Genomic DNA, 18,236 nt, shown 5'->3' with positions numbered 1-18,236 from the left:
ACATCTTTTTGAGGTTTCATTTTCATTAAATGCTCCTTGGAGCTATTTGAAATTTTTCTTCTCTTTTGGTGCCAGGGTCTGTGATTTTAGGGGAAACATCTTTGATGCCTCCTATTCATGGCCTGCTTGCACTCCTCAGTATGCTGTTTGCTCCTGCAATAGAACTCAGGTATTTGTGCATTTTAAAGTGGTAGTTCTTCTATTATTTTCTTTAGGATCCTCACAAAATTTTGACAGATTTTCTTTGCTTTCAGCATTTTATATATTCCCTTTTTGGCATTTTTTTACGAGTTTCAGTATAGTATGTAGGTAAAACAACTTGTTCATGTACTTGGGAATTGGTGCTGCAGAGTCTCCCCTCGTGATAAGGCATTACAGCTCCTGACAGTTGTGCTGGAAGCTTGGGAAGGTGGAGTGTAAACTGGGCATGTTAAGTCTACATGAGGAGAGGAACTTACGTAATTTTTTGTAAAGCAAGTTCTAATGGTTATTTGTAGACTGTCATTTCAACATAGTGGAGGTTGCTTTCCATTATTTTGCTTATGGATGATTTTTTGGTAAGTTTTATATGTTTTTATAACCAGAACTTCAGTTTTGTTTCATCACTGTATTTTAAAAATCAGTATGACTGAGTGTGAATGCCTCTCAATTGTTTTAGCTTCTTTCAAAGATGTGTCTTGCTTTGCATGGCTTAGACAAATTCATTTAAGTATGTCTTCATAAGAGTTTTATTTCTTCATCTCTTGGTGAGACTGTTTTCTTTCTTTCTCCTGTAGAGTTGATAAAAGTGGGAAGTATTTTACTGGTGTTCTGTGTGGTTTGGGTTGGAGTCAAACTTCTGGGGTTCCACTGCTTCCGGCAAATGATATGGAGCTGACATTTGATGTGCATTTTGGACTGGAAGACATAACAGAGGTAAAACTTGGATAAGAATTTTCACTACAGTAGGAATGCAGTAGACGTCAGTGCATCTGAACTTGTTAACTCTTAGTATTAATAGAAAAGCTTGTTTGGACTTGCGGGGTTTGGGTTTTTTGTGGTTTTCTTTGGGTTTTTTAATGTTCTCCCTTTTTGTAATCTTGGATTTTTATCAGGAGAAGCAGTTGCCCCCTCCCTACACTTGAAACAAATAAAATATTATAGAATGTTATACCCTTTTCAGAATACAGTCATCAATTTTGCAGTAACCAGTTGTCAATACTTACTAATTTTGTCCTTGGGATTGTCATGGCTTTTACTGACAAGCAGAGCAATGCTGCCTTTCAGGCTTCAGTTTGATTTCACAGCTCTGGTAAGTCATCTGTGTCGAGCTACGTCTCTCAGAGCAGATCAGCCAAACAAACAATAAAGCCCCTGCATTCCTCATTACTGCCTTTTGCAGCTCAGAGAGTGAGGCCTGTCAGAGGGAAACATGTACATAACCTGTGCTGTGCAGGACAGTGGCTGTGTTTGATGTGTGTGAGACAGTGAGGGATGTGCCCTGGTTAGGTCTGTGTGCAAAGCAGGTGCTTGGGGTGGTTCCTGGAGGTTTTCCAAGGACACAGTGGACATGCTGGTGCACATACCTGTAAGCTGTTACTTTCTGAAAGTACTGACTTGGTGTGATGGCTGTATTCATGATGCCTTAGCCAGAATGGTAGCACCGAGCTGTTGTACATGTGAAAAATTATGGACAGAGAGAGAAAATTGTTAAAACTTTCACAGAAGGAATTCTGTGTTGGAAAAAGTCAAAGCAAGTGGTAGCCTGTATGTTTTATGGCATATCTGAGTAACCTTAAAAATTGTGATATCATGTGGCTGAAATACCAACATCATTGACCACCAGAGGTGCAACTGCAGGAAGAAGCATTTCTGAAGCTTTGGATGTTTTTGCTTATGCAAATAATATTCCAGTTCAAGTTCAGTGATATGGGCGCCACGACCACCTTCACGTCAGTGTAATATGATACAGACCTTGTGCTGGTTTAAAGTGCTTTATATTCTGTCACTGGTGTTTTACAGATAAACAGCCTGAGGACAGCCATGAATAAGCTGCTCTGTGAACATGCAGTGTGTTATGGACAAGAGCAAGTGGCACAGCTGCAGGAAAACATTCGTCAGAAGCTTCTATGGTAATCATTTTGTAGAAATAAGATCTTCTGTTTCAGAGTCTCAGCAGAAATGAGATGAGTGCTTGCTTGAAGCATAGCTCAGATTAGGCTTTGGAAAAATAATACATGCTCTCATTTAATGATGTTTTTCATTTACTTTGTTTATTTATAAAGCAGTATACTAAACAGCCATAGACTTCTTGTGGAAGCACTGGTTCTTCAGGGAAGCCCAATCAGTTAGGAGTCATAAAACCTAGACTATAAAACCTGTTCTGCAGGAAATCAGCTCTTACGTATCCTTGTTTTTTGCACCCAGGACAAAGCTAATGGAATCCTATGGCAGAACAGTGCAGAAAGATTTAGAATTTTTTTCTTCCTGTACATTAAATTTGAATTATGTGTGCTGCCTTTCCTCCCTCAGTAGACCTGTGCAGAATAGGTGTTGGCCAAGTGAATTCGAAGTCTCAGGCCAGTTTAGGAACTTAAGTAAGGCCATCTGCCTTTTTGCCAGCAAGCTTCTCCTTCTAAGTGAAGCAGTGGTTCTGAAAAGACCATTGTGATTCAGTGCAGCCAGCCTGGAGAATTTTTTCAGCTTGTAGTTTGGGAGAAAGAGTGCAATGAACTATCCCAAGAGCAGCTCCTTCTAATGTCTGTCCCTGCTGAGCATAATGTGAAAAGTTTTCCCTTGTTTGTACGCTCAGCATGCATTTTAGTGCTCTCTGTATCATCAGGAGAATTTTCTCATCCTGACCTGGCTCTCTACTGAACTATGTTAAAAAGAGCTCTGGTCCAGAGTCCGTAACCTAACTCTTACCAGCCTCATCTCTTAAGAAATACAACTTTTTTTTTTTGCTGGTAGAGCTTTGCTGAAGTAACTGCATGATGTCAGTTTTAGGCAGTTCCTTGTGCTGATAAAGATCACACCCCTGCTCTTACCCAGGGTTACCAGAAAGATTATCAGAGCATCTATTTATGTTGATTTTTCAGGTGTTTCTTGGTTTTGAAAGTACCTGCTCTCTTACCTGTGGAAAAAACCCCCTATTACATTGCCTTCAGTTTAAAGCAAGCACCCATACTTCCTATTTCCAAAACTCCAAGTAAAATTCAGGTGCATTCCATAGTAACAAGTCAGCCTTACCTTTTGAGGTACTAGAAGTGAAATTAAAAGAGCACAAGCAATGGAGAAGTCAAGGAACATGGGTAGGCAGAAAGAAGCAAAGCCACAACCCCCCTCTGGAGGTGACTGTGACAGTAACAGCTCATGCTGGGACATCAACACTTATATGCTAAATTGAAGGCACAAAAATGTCATTGCTATTTGTTCAGACATGTGAATACTTGCTACAGTCTCGGCACCTATTTTGGGCTGATTGTTCAGACATCTCCAGCCAGCTGGGAGGGGAAGGGTCAGACCTTGGCACAGGTCCTGGGCACTGACATGTTCCCTGCTCAGTTAGCACTGGCTGCCTGACTCGGCCACTCTCATCAGCCCTTGGACTTCTTTGTCGTCAGGATTTTATACCCTTCTGTGGTAGCCTTTTCTCTCGTGGAATTTTTGTACATTTATTGGTTGTCTTTCAACAATCCTACAGCTATTTTTATTTAAAATTTTATTTCATTTTTGTATGGTTTTATTTGAAGGAATAAACAGTCTCATTATTGTAAATGATTTCTTCTTCTCCCTTGTGTAAAATCTTTCTTGGTTTTGAATATTTTTTCCCAATTGTACTTTCTGTGTTTTGGAAAAAACATTTATTAATACAAGTACATAGGTAAAAATTCAGCCTGAACAGTCTTTCATAACTGTTTTCCATTTTTCAAAAGCTAATTGTATTTACAACATGTCACCACTACATAAAACTAAAATCAGGTTTTGAAAAACACATCTAGACAGAATTAATTAATGTCTACTACTGTTGTACTTTGCACAGCTTGAGGAAATAACTGGAGCAGACAGACTATAGTAATTGAGTTGTCATGCAAAACAAAATACCCTAAAAATAGCTGTATTATACATTCCAGTGAGTAAGCATACATAAAACGTAAGGAATAAATTACAATTGCAAATTCTAGTGCTTTTTAAAAAAAAAAAAAACAAAACTCATTATTTTCTTTAGAAGAAACCACATTCTGATACACTATATGTCCCTGTGAAAATTTGTATTTTGACTTACTACACTGGAGGGGCAAAGTAGAGAGAATGTGAACAAATCAGACTAGATAACAGGGAAATTTAAGATTCACTTTAGCACAGACACCTTGTAAATACCTGCTTGTATCTTTTATAAAAAAATCCTTTGTCTTTATAATTAACCAAATATAAGTGTACTTGTTAAGGCTATTTTTATGTAATTTCAGTTTAATCTGCAAATCAAAGCCTCGAGACATAATTGATCCCACCTGGTATGAGAAGCCATATGCATGGAATCAGGTAATGGTATAAAGATTTCTTTTAAAACTTTTTTTTTGAGGAGTTTGAGTACTCCAGTACCATTAGTGAAGAGTGTTGAAAGGGAGAACTTTTGGGAGGATGACTTTTTTGTTTATTGAATTTGAAAATACCGTAAGCACTGCAGAGTTAAATTAAAGCTTAAGAACTTTCATTTATGTAATCACCAATGTCTGTTGATACCCTATTTCTGTTTAGTTGTTGGGTGGCTTGTTTTTTAATTTTGTGTATATAAATATTTAGTGTTTTCAGGCAGAACTCTCCATGGGTTTTAAGTTGAGAGAGATTGTAAAGGCAACTTCACATTTGTTGGAAGTTAAAATTTTCTATTCTTTCTATTAAGCAGCTGTAGCTACATTTTCCTGAACGCAGTGCATTTTAGTTTTGTTTTGGGCTGCTGTGCTTTGAGGTGGCTTTTCCTTTCTAGGCAAACAGAAATAAATGTAGCTTGTTTTAGAACAAATGTGGTGGGATCAGGCAAGAGGGCAGTTTTCTCAAGACCTGGGAAGGTTTCATAAAAAAATTCTCCTAGCTTCCTATTCTCTTAGAAATCTCACCTTTCTTTTTGTAAGGGCCTCTGCAGGCCACTGGATTTCCTGAAGAACAACTACAGTTTCTTAATTAAAAGGGGGTGAGGAATTAGTGAGTGCAGGAGTAAAACTGCCACACACCCCCTCCCGGTGGCTCTCCCACCCTGTGGCCCAGAAAGGAGGGGTTTGGTTCCCCTGGTAAAGAGGGACAACAGAGAACAAGCACCAAGGGCAGTTATTTCTAAAAGGCTTTGTTTTTAGAGTGCGTTGTGATACACTGCCTTAGGCCAAAGTGTTTGTATTTTCATATTTCTAGTTCAGTTATCCTTGGATTTAGGAAGATAATATACTCACTTCTGCTGGTGTTTTATAACAAGCCAAATGTGTAGGCCTTGGATCAGGATTTTCACTGCATCTGAAGAATCCCCAGGACATCTTAGATCATAAAATGCTACCTGTAATGCTTCGGAATTGACTGTGGAATAGTGTTCTGACTCGGGCAAACCATGAGATAAAGCATTTTGCAGCCCTGGCTCTTTTGTTGCAGTGTGTGGTGTGGAACTGAAATTCCTGTATGATTTAAAACTCTGAACTCTTCAAGACTTCTTCTTAGCTGTGTTATATAGGAAGACATTAAGAATGCATTCTGACTTTCATCTTGCTTCTTTTGACTAGGTGGATTCTCAGCGTATTATTGACGAGTCTGAAAAGCAGCCTGAAAGAGGAAATTTTGTTTATCAGCTCCACAAGCTTGTTTTGTTGAATGACTAAGTATTTCTAGAACTCTTTCAGAGGATGAGGTATTACTAGTCTAAAAATTACTTCTGTCTTGTATGCATGTTTTGCAAGATTGTTCCTTAACCATGAGTACAAGTGTACTGAGAAACAGTTTAGAAAATGTTCTGTGTTTCTGAAAAAGCTGAGGTTTGCTGGCCTAGAGTAGAAAAGTTTATTCATAAAAGAAACTGATGTAAATCAGGATGCAATTTTCATTTAATACTTCTGAACAGGTTTATCACAAGGTACATGAAAGATGAAGCAAACGAGGCTTAGTTGTTCATTTTCTGTCTTAAAGCTCATAAATTAAGGGGCATGACTTTTTTTTGTCTTTAATTGCAAGTTGCATTATCCTGTTTTCTTTTTTACTAGTTCTTTTAAAAAATATGCAGCAAAGGGGTTTGGGGTTTTCCTTAACCAAGAACTAGAAGTCAGAAGAAACTGATGATCTAAATTATGTTCTGATCCAAACTATATCTTCATATACTGGATACAATTTTTTCATTAATTTTTTTGTACAGCAAAACATAACATGATTTATTTTCCTGTATGGCAGAAGAATGCTTTCGAATTACTGATTCATGGCACTTTGTTTCATCCTTTCATCTTATTTTTACCTGGGAAATCTTTATTCCTAAAAATCAGGCCAGCAGTTTCAGAATAAAATGAAGAAATTAAATAAAATGGTTTTGTCTCTTCCTTTGTGTAGTCACGTTTAATAAAAGCTAAATTTAGTTATTAATGGTATATGATTGCATTCAAGAAATACATGAATACAAAAGCAGTCAGTATATGGAAGAGTATTCATTTTCACTGTTCACTCAGTGAACATTGGAGGTTATGTAATATCCAGTCACCCTCTAAAGGGCAGAGAATCAGTGATCACCATAAAGAAATGGCAGATTTTTGCAAAATAAGGGGATGCTTAAAATAAATCATTTGAAGCTGTAATTAAACAGAGGGATGACTGTGTAACAGGCAATTTCAGTGGTTTATTAGAGCACTACTTCCTTAGACACATTTTACTGATCCTTGGGAATTAAAATAGTTAGTGAGAGAGGTCTAACAGAAAAATTGCATCTCAAGTGGCTTAGACAAGAGTATTTCTCAGCCAGGTGTTGTACACCAATTAAGTGTTCCTGTTAAACACCTTGGGGGGCAAGTGGAACAGGCAGGATTTCAAATCTTGCTTTGTCTATTAATGATGGGAGTTTCTGTATGAAAAGGGAACTTGGCAACGCACAAAGGCATGAGAAAAATAATGGAAATCATTCCACATAAGCAGCACTGGTTTTTAATTTTTTTATTTTGAAACTCTGTTTCTCCATGTGTGGGTCTGTGTGCGTGACTGTGCTGCCACCAGCTGGGGACTGCTGTGGTACGGGAGAGAACAGTCCTGAAGGAAGCACAGCATCCTTCCAGTCAGCCTTGCTGAGAGACATACATTTGCAGAAGAATATATACAGTACTAACATTTAAAAAGCAGCTGTTGTGTTTTATTGTTTGATATAGGCTTCAACAGCATTGCAGTCACTTGAACAAGTTTAAGGTAAGTAGCTTCAGGATTTCCCCCTCAAAGGGTAATACTGTTTTACAGTACTTGTTTCTCGCACTGGAGAAAGAAAGTATTGTAAAATAGTAGTGGCTGTGTGGCTGTGGACCTGAACCCACTCAGTTTTGTGGATTTTGGGGGCTACTTCCATAAGAAAAAAAGGCCATGACTGCTTGTCAAGATTTGCTGTATCTCCAGATGCTCACCAACATTGAGCAGAATGAGATTTCACTTACCATAATTTATTAGTGATTTATGTACTTCTTCATTGAGTTTAAGGTGGAAATATTTGAATCTGTAAATGGTCAGAATAATGCTCTTAAATGCCTGCAATAGTAATGATAAAGTGACAAACTGTACTGACAGGTGCTCCTAGAATCTGAAACAATGTGCATTGACTATTATTCGTAAGTCCCCCCAAAACTACATTGACACCTGATAACAGTTTTAAATGAAAAGGAGATTTTTTGCCGTTGCATGTAATTAATTTTGGAATTTACTGCTACGGGCTCTGATGGAAATGAAATAACATAAACAGAAGAATGAACTGAACTCCAGGGAAGGCAGATCCTTCAGAAACTGTTAAGATGGAGGAACTTGAATTCTTTACCCTACTAAATTCCAGAACCTCAGAAAATATACTGAAATAATGTCTATTTTTAGTCATTTTAGTGTCTGTCCTTGTCCAGGTGTTTCCTTATGGCAGGTATATGGGTGGAGAATATTGTTCATTAATCCTTTTACAGAAAAGTCACCCCTCATTCCTCAGCTGATTCTTGACAGCGCTGCACAGCGCTTGCTCTGTTCTTTCAGGAGAATCACATTGTTACAATGAATAGCAAAATGGAAAAGGGTGTGTAACACAGTTGGAAATTCCACATTCCTTCCCCACAAAGTCTGTGTGTAGGGATTAGGGTGGTTTGAATGAACCCAACTGAGTCCTGCTGAGCCTGTGGCCACCTGCACCATGGCAGCTGTGCTCTCTGCAGGGAGTGCGAGTGGGGAAATCAAGGTGAGAGTGGATGTCAATGTGAAATGATCCATTTCCAGAGAAAACAGGACTGTCCTCTTTTAGCTGGATGGCATTTTTAGGAGGTACAGGTGAGTGCATGTATGTCCTGTCCATTGCTTTGACCTTTCCTAGCACAGTTGTGCTGCTCTTGGCACCTGAGCTACCTATTCTGGAAGCTTGCCCATGGATTTTACAAGAGCTTTTGTTTACAGTGCAAAGAGAAAATTGAGTTACCAGGAAAAGGAATGCCAGGGATGGAATTTGAGTAATAAAGGGATGGTGACTTTATAGGGCACAAGGAGTGCAGTCCCAGCAGGTTAAATTTAATGTCAGTCTGCATGAAAGTGTCAGAAAAAGGCCACATGAATTAGGATAAATTACAAAATCATGGTTTAAACCAGGATACGGGTGTTGGCATAGATGGGAGTTAAACTGACCTTGGAAAGGTCATTAGCATGTTTTTCAAGGACCAGAGTAACACAGAGCAGGGTTTGTCTACCTTATGGACAGGGATAGAACTGAACAGAAAAATAAAAACCCACCATCAGTGTATATAGTTTGACCTGGAGTTTCCTTTCTGTAAAAGAACCTTGAGGAAAACAGATGAAACTCCAAAGAGGTTAATAAATGAAAGAAACCTGAGGCAAAGATGGTATGTCTGAGACATATTAATCCTCCAGAGGAGTGTTGAGGGAAGAGGCAAGCTCGGAGCTGATCTGGTGAATCTGTTGGAAGATAAATTGCTCTTTTCTTAGTCACTGAGCTACATGGGTAGGTGTATTTGTCATCCCTGTCTGATGCTCCTATATTTAGCTTTCACTCAAGCTCTGGGAGTGTCTGTCTAATCTGCCAGATCTATGACTTAAATCCCTTGGGGTAACAGAGGTGGTTGCTCCTGCTGAGAGCGCTCTTCCGTCCTGGGCAAGGACAGGACCTTCCTAGACATCCCCCTTTCAAGGGAGGGACTCAGCCCCTTCACATCCCCATGAGTGATGGGGAAGTCCTGGCAGATGTTTCTTGGCACAGGGATGAGTTAGTGGATGTTTCTCGATCCCAGGGCAAGGGGGCAGAGAGCTGAGCTTGGGTGCTGGTGCTCAGTGAGGGATGCTGCTGCTCACTGCTGGTTTTGCCATTGGAGTGGTGAGAGGGCAGTGGGTTAAGGTGAGCTGGGCAGGAATGAGCTGCACACACCATGAGCCTTCCTGAGGGGTCATGGCCTTCACTCCTTCACCCCAGCAATTTTCTCCCTCACAGTGAGCCACCCTGGGGAAAGAGAGCAGTGGGGTGCCACTTGGTTCAGGGGAAGGAGGGAGGTGAAATGTGTGGTTGAAATGCTGGCATTCATTTCCTCCTGTGCTGCAAAAAGCGCAGAGGCTGCTTTTTGCTCTGGAAAACTGCAGTCAAAACTTCATCACTCATGGTTAGATGAGTTCACAACTTCTTCATGTCATGCTTATGAAACTTGTCTTCTCTCTGTGCCAGTCAGAGTGATAAGCCCCAGGTGCTCCACAAACACACCACTGTGATGATCACTTTTCCCCTCCTGTATTGGTTTTTCATGCCCTGTGGAGAACTGTGGAGGGGTTTTAAATATTTCACTTCTCTCATTTTGTTTTCTTCCTAAACAGAGCATAAAACACCCAGAGGTACCTTTCTCCCTGGATATGTGTACTTGAAAAAGGAAGGGTACAGCTCTTGGCAGTATTTCAACATTTACAAAGCTCTTTGTTCTCTTTTTGGTCTGTTAGTAGCAAAAATACGGAGTGTATAATCAGGAAATGAACAGCACAGAGGATGCATGTGTATCTCTGGGGTTTTATTGGTCTGTCTTTAATAAGGGCAGAAAGGCCACTATTAAAGGACAGGAAAGTAGATAAGATTTTGTTAAAATTCTTGATACAGACTGTATCTTCCACAGCACGTATTTCAAGAGGTCACAGAACACAGCTGCAGGTGTTAAATGACAGAATAATAAGATCACAGCAAGGGCTCTGGTCTTTTATGTATGCAATTCTGAATTGGGTCAGTGGCTAGTAAAATAGCAATAAATAAAAATAAAATTTGAATTCCAACTAGACACACCCAATATTAAGGGCTGTAGCAAGCACCTTACAGTTGCACTTAAGCATAATTTCTAAAAGCTCAAGGCAGTCTAGAACCCAGCTAGTTTTCAAAGTACAATACTTGAAGGGCTCCTGTGAAAAGCAGGATGGTTCTTTCTAACCCTCAGCAAAATAAGCAATTGTGAACTTCTGCAGAACTCCTGGTTGCACATTTAAGGCTGTACATGATGCTGTGTAAGGCTCTGATGCTGTTGGGATACTGTGAGCAGCTCAGAATCCAGGTTGTGTTAATTGGCACTTGCATGATTTGTGTCTCCCTCACTGAACATTTCAGTAGGTCTCACTCCTCAGAAAGGTAGGAGAGAACCTGGATTTAGCAATTCTGCTTTTATTGCATTTCGTAGGAAGGCTCTTAATCCCCTGGATATAGCAAAGAAGCCACATTTGACAATGCACCCCTTCTGTTTCAGAGAATTTCTGATATACAAGGTTGAAAAATTACGTTGTAAACAAGAAAAGAGATCTTCGAGCAACAAAGCAACTTTGTCTCCCTGCCGACTCCCAGTTTCTAATGACTTCTTGTGATGGCTGTCATATTGTTCTAATAATTGTTATTGTAACTTAAGCTCAGCCAGTACATTGAGTTCTTTAGGCTGGCATTTTGACTGAGTTCGAACAGAATGCAGAATTGGTGAGCTGAGAAACTCGTGAACCAGCATAATGAACACCGCACAGGGAAAAATAAAAACTGTGATTAAGACAGCTATGAATAGAAGAAAAGAAACACTGCCTCCCAGTCTGTTCCTTGGAAGTGATTTCCTCATAGCAGGAAGGAACATCAGCAAAGTGAGATCACTGTGCCCAAGGGCACAGCAGCCAGGCGTTTTTGGGGTTGATGAGTGAAGTATGAGCTAAGCAGGCTGCAGAACCAAGGAAGCAAGTCAGAGGCTACAGCATTTTTATTTTTTTTGGGGGGGGGGGGGGGGGGGGGGGGGGTGGTGGCTAAAACAACCCCAAAAATCATCCAGGCAGGGTCAGCAGAATCGGACCAGCGACGTAGATCTCAGTGGATGAAAACACTCCTGTGGAGAGCAGGATCTTCTCCAAACCACCTCAGTGCAGGTAGGTTTGCCAGTGCAGCTTGGCCAACAGACTGCTATGAAAAATCTAAGAAAGGTATTTCTGACCTGCTATTCCAAATCTATGACAGGTTTCACACATCCAGACCTTCCTCTTGTGCCACAAGTACTCCAGGTGGACTGTTCTACCTCATCAGTCTGCAGGTTTCTGTCCTTCACCTCCTGCTGATAAGCAGGGTCACAGCAATCTCGTATCCTCCATGAGGCTGATCACAGAACGTGCTTTATTAACTCAAACTCCTGGCACTTGTTCCCTTTTCCTACTTGTATGTCAGGATTAGTTTTATAAATTCAGTTTCGTTTCCTAAAGCCTTAAAAAGCATTCGAAGCTTATCTTCCCTGCAGTCTCTGTGAGGCCTGAGGCTCGTGCTGCACTTCAGTGCTCATGTACCTGGCCTGCCTTCTTCCAGTGGTATTTTCCTTCTTGGTGCCAGATCACTTCTCTTACTTTGCCTAAGGCCATTTTCAGCCTGCCCTTGCCAGTGCCTACAGCCTGGTGCCAGACTGCGCTCCTGAGCACCAGGTGCAAGATCTGTTGCCAGCTCTCGCCCCAGAGGTGAAGGAGAGGTAACTGAGGAAATTTCTCCTTACTGAGAAGGAGAAAGCCTCACTTCCCTGCTGCTCTTGGTTTGCCAGGTCTGTGGAGTGGGTGGTTTTTCTGGAGCTACGATTGCAAGGCTGAGACGGGATCATTTCTTGGTCGAATGGTCACCGATCTTCCCAGTGGCTCCCCAGCCAACATAGCCAGCTTTGAGATGCGATTTCCATTGTTCCCAGAATGGTCATCAGTGCTGCACAGAGCCGAACCCTCAGCTTTCTGGCAGAACTAAAAAAAGGCAAGGATTAGCAGTCTAAAGCCTGAAGAAAACCAGGGGTGGCCAGCCTCTCTTGCAAAGTGGTCCACCTCCTAATTCTGCTACCGTCATATCAGGATTTGTCTCAGCATTTGCACTGGTGTTCTAGCAACTGAGTGTTTCTATGAGACTTGACACCTCTGACAGACATACAATTACAGTGGTTTCACCACCCTTTAACATGGAAATAGCTCCATGCCACTGTCAGCTCAGTGAGCCCTCCGCTGGACAGAGAAGTTTTGGTCCCATCCACCCCTCAAAGAAAGGGGAGTTAAACTTGTACAGCCCAGTGTAAAAGTTTAACAGTATCTGCTTCCCATCCTCGTGTCCCTTGTTGCTGTAATCTGTGACTCATGGGGCTGCAGGCTGAGAACTGATGGCACAGCATGAACTCTGACCTGGGTATTCTCTGTCAGCAGATCAAACACAGAAGAACTGAAAAAAACCCCCAAAATTGAAAAAAACCTAAGTACTTTTTTAGCTCACGGTCAACTATTGTGAATGCTGGATGTGCACCATGCCTCTCAGGAAACTCCAATTGTTATTATATTATTGTTAACCACTAATTACTAAACTAATTCATTGAGACTAGATACCTGTCTTCTAGATAACTGAATCTGGTAAGAAGATTAATCTTACCTCTGAGGTATATTAATCGACATGTAACTGCCAAAAAAAAAAAATTACAAATTAGTAATTTAGTTGAGTATTTCAAGTAGAATGTTGCTTGGGTATTTTGCCAGTCCAAAGACCCAATATCTTGATTAGATATTAACACTGCTCTCTCCTCACCACTGAGCCAGTTGCATAGTCAGAGAGGGCTGTCAGGTTGATCAAGTGTGATAAATATGTGGTGACTACTCCTAACTGTCTGTTTGACCTTCATATGTCTGGAAGTAACTTCCAGATCTATTTGCTCCACCACTTTTCCAGGGATTGAGGTGAGGTTGACCAGTCTCTAGTTTCCCATCTCCTCTTCCTTCTCACCATTCTTGAAGTTAGAAGTGACATTTGCTTTCTTCCACTCCCTGAGAACCTTCCCCTGCTTGCCATGACCTTTTAAAGGTTATGGAGTGTCTTCAAATGGCATCAACCACTTCCCTCAGCTCTTGTGAGTGCAGCCCATCAGGTTCCAGGGACTTGTCAGGGTCTGGTTTATTTAAATTTTCCCTAAATTGATCCTTCTCTAGTGGCAGGAAGTCTTCCTTGTCCTGCATCATACAATGGCCTCAAGTGCCTGGGATTCCTAAAGGCAGATACAACCAGTGAAGACTGAGAAAAAGGTGGCATTGTCAGCTTTCCCATGTCCTTTGTCACCAAGTGCCCTGCCAGTCACCAGTGGGCCCACCTTTTCCCTAGTCACCTTTTGGCTGCTTATTTACCATAGAAACCTTCCTTGTTGAACCCTCATATCCCTCTGTAAATTCAATTTCAGGTGGGCCTTGCCTTTCCTAACAACATACCTGCATATTCCGGCAGTATCTCTACATTCCTCCTGGGACACCTTGTCCCTTCTCCCACCTCTTGAACACTTTTTATGCTTAATTCTTACCTGGAATTCCTTGTTCATTCATGCAGGCCTGCTTCTACCTCTGCTTGGTGTCTTCCTTGTTGGAATGGACAGTTCTTGAGATCAGAGAAGGTGATCCTCAAGAATGGGTCAAAAATGTATGGAGATTTCTTAAGAGTGTCATTATTTTTGATGGATGATCTAGCTAGGCAATCACCTCAACTGTTGTGAATTGATATAAATAAAGGTTCATCAGAGGTCCCAGAATGCCTGCAGGAAGACTATTTGCTGGACTTGATTTTGAGACAGCAGTTAGCTGGTGCATACTGAGATCTCAGTATTGGTCACACACAACAGTGTTTTCCTTTCTCAAGATCAAACAAACTCCACAAATCTTGGTTTTAGAGAAGAGGGTTTCACCTTTGGTTAGCAAGCTGCAGCTTTTCTGTAGTCTCTCCAAGACAATTCTGTTTACTTGGCCATCGTCTGTGTGACTCTTAAACAGCCCTTTGTCTCACCCAGTTCTCACTGTGGGCACATCAGAGTTCTGCAGCAGGAGGTGGTCACTGTAATTAAACCTGAGACACCTGACCATGGGTCAAGCAAGGCAGAGCCTGTTGGGACTGCACTTGTCATGACCTGTAAAGTCACCATCCCTTTATTACTCAAATTCCATCCCTGGCATTCCTTTTCCTGGTAACTCAATTTTCTCTTTGCACTGTAAACAAAAGCTCTTGTAAAATCCATGGGCAAGCTTCCAGAATAGGTAGCTCAGGTGCCAAGAGCAGCACAACTGTGCTAGGAAAGGTCAAAGCAATGGACAGGACATACATGCACTCACCTGTACCTCCTAAAAATGCCATCCAGCTAAAAGAGGACAGTCCTGTTTTCTCTGGAAATGGATCATTTCACATTGACATCCACTCTCATCTTGATTTCCCCACTCGCACTCCCTGCAGAGAGCACAGCTGCCATGGTGCAGGTGGCCACAGGCTCAGCAGGACTCAGTTGGGTTCATTCAAACCACCCTAATCCCTACACACAGACTTTGTGGGGAAGGAATGGTGAAATTTCCAACTGTGTTACACACCCTTTTCCATTTTGCTATTCATTGTAACAATGTGATTCTCCTGAAAGAACAGAGCAAGTGCTGTGCAGCACTGTTGCTGTAAAGTAGTTGAGCCTTGTTCCCAGCCAAACCATTTTTAGCTATTTTTACCAGAGCCCTCAGAGTAGGACCAGGCTGGAATTACCCTCACTGGCTTCACCTGGCCGTTCCACCTTCGGCTGCAGCACATCAGCTCCAAGAGGGTTTTTAAGCTCCAGTCTGAAGGTTTGAGAGGAGAGGTGGGATAGGTTTATATTTGTTCTTTGTCTTTTGTTGTCCTGTTGTTTGGATTTTCTGGGCTAACTTGGCTGCTGATCACTGGATGGGTTTTGTTGCTGTCATCATTTTGATGCTGCTTGCCTGGATCTGAAGCCCCACCTATTAGAGCCCTTAGGAACTCATCAAGGACTGAAAGGTAAACTGTGCTAAATTGGAAAAGAATTGGGAAAGAAGAAGCTGAAAAACTAAATACCAAGATAGCAAGGAATAGATAAAAAAGGACTGTGCTGCACTAGACTAAAACCAATCATATTATCAGAAAAGTGTGTGTGGAGCTCATGGACAAAACAGAGAGACCAATCAAGCAATGTGTGATCTCATGCACAGCAGTTGCAAAATGTATATGTACTGTGTTATGGATAAGCTGTAAAATGTGTAAGTAGAGTAGTATGTAAAAGTAGGTAAAATGTATAAGTAGTGTATTAGGTAAAAGGTGGAAGTAAGATGTATAAGTAGTGTGATATGTGGAAGTTAAAAGTTATAAAATGTATAAGTGAACTGTGTAAGTATGTATAAGTAAGCAAAGTATATAAGTAAGGTATTATGTCAAAGTTGTGAGATGAGTGAGTGGAGTGTATTTTAAACAATAAGAAGCTTCTATGTAATCATTGATTCGTTGATCAAAAGGCACGAGTTCCCACATACTGTCAAGAATCAGTCAAGGAACCAGGGGTGACTTTCCCCTCATCTTTTGGCAACCTCTGTGCCCTGGGGGTATCAGCTGGCCCAGCTCACAGACGAAGGGTGTAGGTCACTGGCACTTTGAAAAGAAGGAAAGACGGAGGCTGAATTTTGGAAGGAGTCTGGGCACTCCAGGCACCAGCTGCCTTGGAACAGTCTTTCTCTCCTGAGACCCACAGCACATTCATTTCTGTTCCCCAGCTCCTCTTTCAGCCTCATCCCACGTGCTTCATGGGTGGCCCTTAAAGATGCAGAAGGCCCTAAGAAGAACCTTGAAGCTTTGCTACGTGGTCAGTCTCTGCCCAATCCTGATCTTCCTCTGCCCTTCACCTGTTTCAAGTACTAGCTCAGGAACAAAGTGGTACTTTTGTGCTGCTTGCTTTATTTTTCATCATTTTCTGTGTCTTCAACACTCCTCTGTGTTCAGACGTTACCTTCTGCCACCATCTATCTACTGCACAACCAAAACCATTCCAGCTCCCAAAACCCCTCCCAGGCAGATGAGATTCTCTCCCATCTTGATATGCATGCATGATTTATCTTGCTTAAAGCAGAATTATTCTACCTGCAGTAGGCAGAGGAAAAGAGGGAACATGTTTTCTTCTGGCTTGCTGCTTTCTTCTTCTGCTGTTCTAGACAATGACACTCTGAATTGTTTAAAGTAGGCCTAAGCTCAACCAGCAGATTTGGAGAGTCCATTGCCTTCATGAATATCAGTTAAATACATCAGAATTTTAAGAGCAGAAAAGGTTTTTCTGATAGTATTGGGTGAACTGGAATACCTTAAATAAGAGAATGCATTGACAGTCTGAAACACACATCACAGGTGTGGGACCAGAGTTCCCTTCTGCATTATGGACAAACCCCCACAAATTTACATGAAATAAATTCAGAAGCATGGCTTGAGATCTGTTGGACCACTAAGTCACGCCAGTGCTTGACATGCTCTTAGCTTCTGGAGACATCAGCCCTTCTCATTTTTAAAATCCAATTTCCCTCATTAAAGGCACACATCACTCAGGTAAGAGGTGGCTTAATCCTTGTCTGTACATGCTTTTGGACAAGCCTCTCTGTTCCAGCTAATTGGTAAAGTCTTCCCCCCCCCCCCTTTTTTTTTTTATAACAGCATTCTGCATTGTTCAGATGTTGGGACACAGAACTCTGAATGACATCCCTGGATTAGAGAAATGATCTCAAGTAAGTTGCACAGATATCTAGGAGGGATTCATTGCTCAAACAGAAGTGTGGAGGGTAGAGAATAAAGTGGTACAATTTCCAGAGAAGCCATCAACAGAATTCACAAGAAATAAGAGATGTCTTAAAAGAGATTTTCTAGACATGGCTGAGAAGCAAAGTGGCATTCAATAGCAGAAAGTGGTTATTTAATGTTCTGTATCTAATAGCATCCCATATGTTAGAAGGAATACAATGGCACTCACTAGTTGCAAGCAGTTTCTGCCATCACAGCAATTACTTCTTAATCTGTCCATCAATACCTATGAAATCATACTTTTAAGTGTTGTGAAGAGTAACTATGTCTCTTTGATAATGTTTGACTGACACCACCCATTTAATTTATCTAAGCCTGTGAGCAGCCAAGATATATTAATTACTTTTAGTTACCGTTTCGAAGCTGACAAAGTAGAAAGGTCTGTCTTCATATTATCCTTATCCTGACCTATTCTGACTCCTAAGACCTTAGCTGGTGTTCTGGTCCTGCTTTTCCTTAATTGATAAAGTGTGTTATAGGTGGGAAAGCTGAAATGTCAAGACTAAGATGATAGAACTCATTACATTTTGTAAAGGACATTTAAAGCTAGTCAAGTATGGAGCAACAGCTCAGGCCAAAGGCAGATGTGGTGCTACCCCACTGTGGAATGCAATCCAGCTAACTTCTAAAAAAGAAAAATGTAGGGTCGTTTTGTTTATTTTTCCTTTTACAAGATGCATTAAATCTTTTACACACATTAGATCTTGGGAGTTTGCATAAATAAATTTTGAGTGTAAACCAGAAAAAAAAGCACCTTGTAAGGTGCATAGAACAAGGAAAATAACCTTACAATTTTTTTTTTTTTTTTTTTTTTTTTGCCAGAAACATTTTCAAAAGGTGATTATTCTGTGAAAGAAAGTGTTGGATTTCTGACCAACTCTAGTAATCCTGCTCAAATGGAACTTCTGTTTTGTTCTTTCTG

At 41.0% G+C, this 18,236-nt stretch overlaps 1 protein-coding gene across 1 annotated transcript in view; it reads left to right on the top strand.

Moving 5' to 3' along the window:
• The window catches only part of TDRD9 (tudor domain containing 9), a 70,177-nt gene extending 63,631 nt beyond the window's left edge, over positions 1–6,546 (top strand). The window contains 5 exon segments of the mRNA XM_032112777.1: positions 76–169; positions 777–915; positions 2,002–2,111; positions 4,449–4,521; positions 5,745–6,546. Of these exon segments, the coding sequence (XP_031968668.1) occupies positions 76–169; positions 777–915; positions 2,002–2,111; positions 4,449–4,521; positions 5,745–5,840 (512 nt within the window). The 3' untranslated portion in view covers positions 5,841–6,546.
• The last annotated feature ends 11,690 nt before the right edge of the window (positions 6,547–18,236 follow it).

This window comes from Corvus moneduloides, chromosome 6 (assembly GCF_009650955.1).
Source record: "Corvus moneduloides isolate bCorMon1 chromosome 6, bCorMon1.pri, whole genome shotgun sequence".
Lineage (NCBI taxonomy): Eukaryota > Metazoa > Chordata > Aves > Passeriformes > Corvidae > Corvus > Corvus moneduloides.
This window is presented reverse-complemented; position numbering and strand designations above follow the sequence as displayed.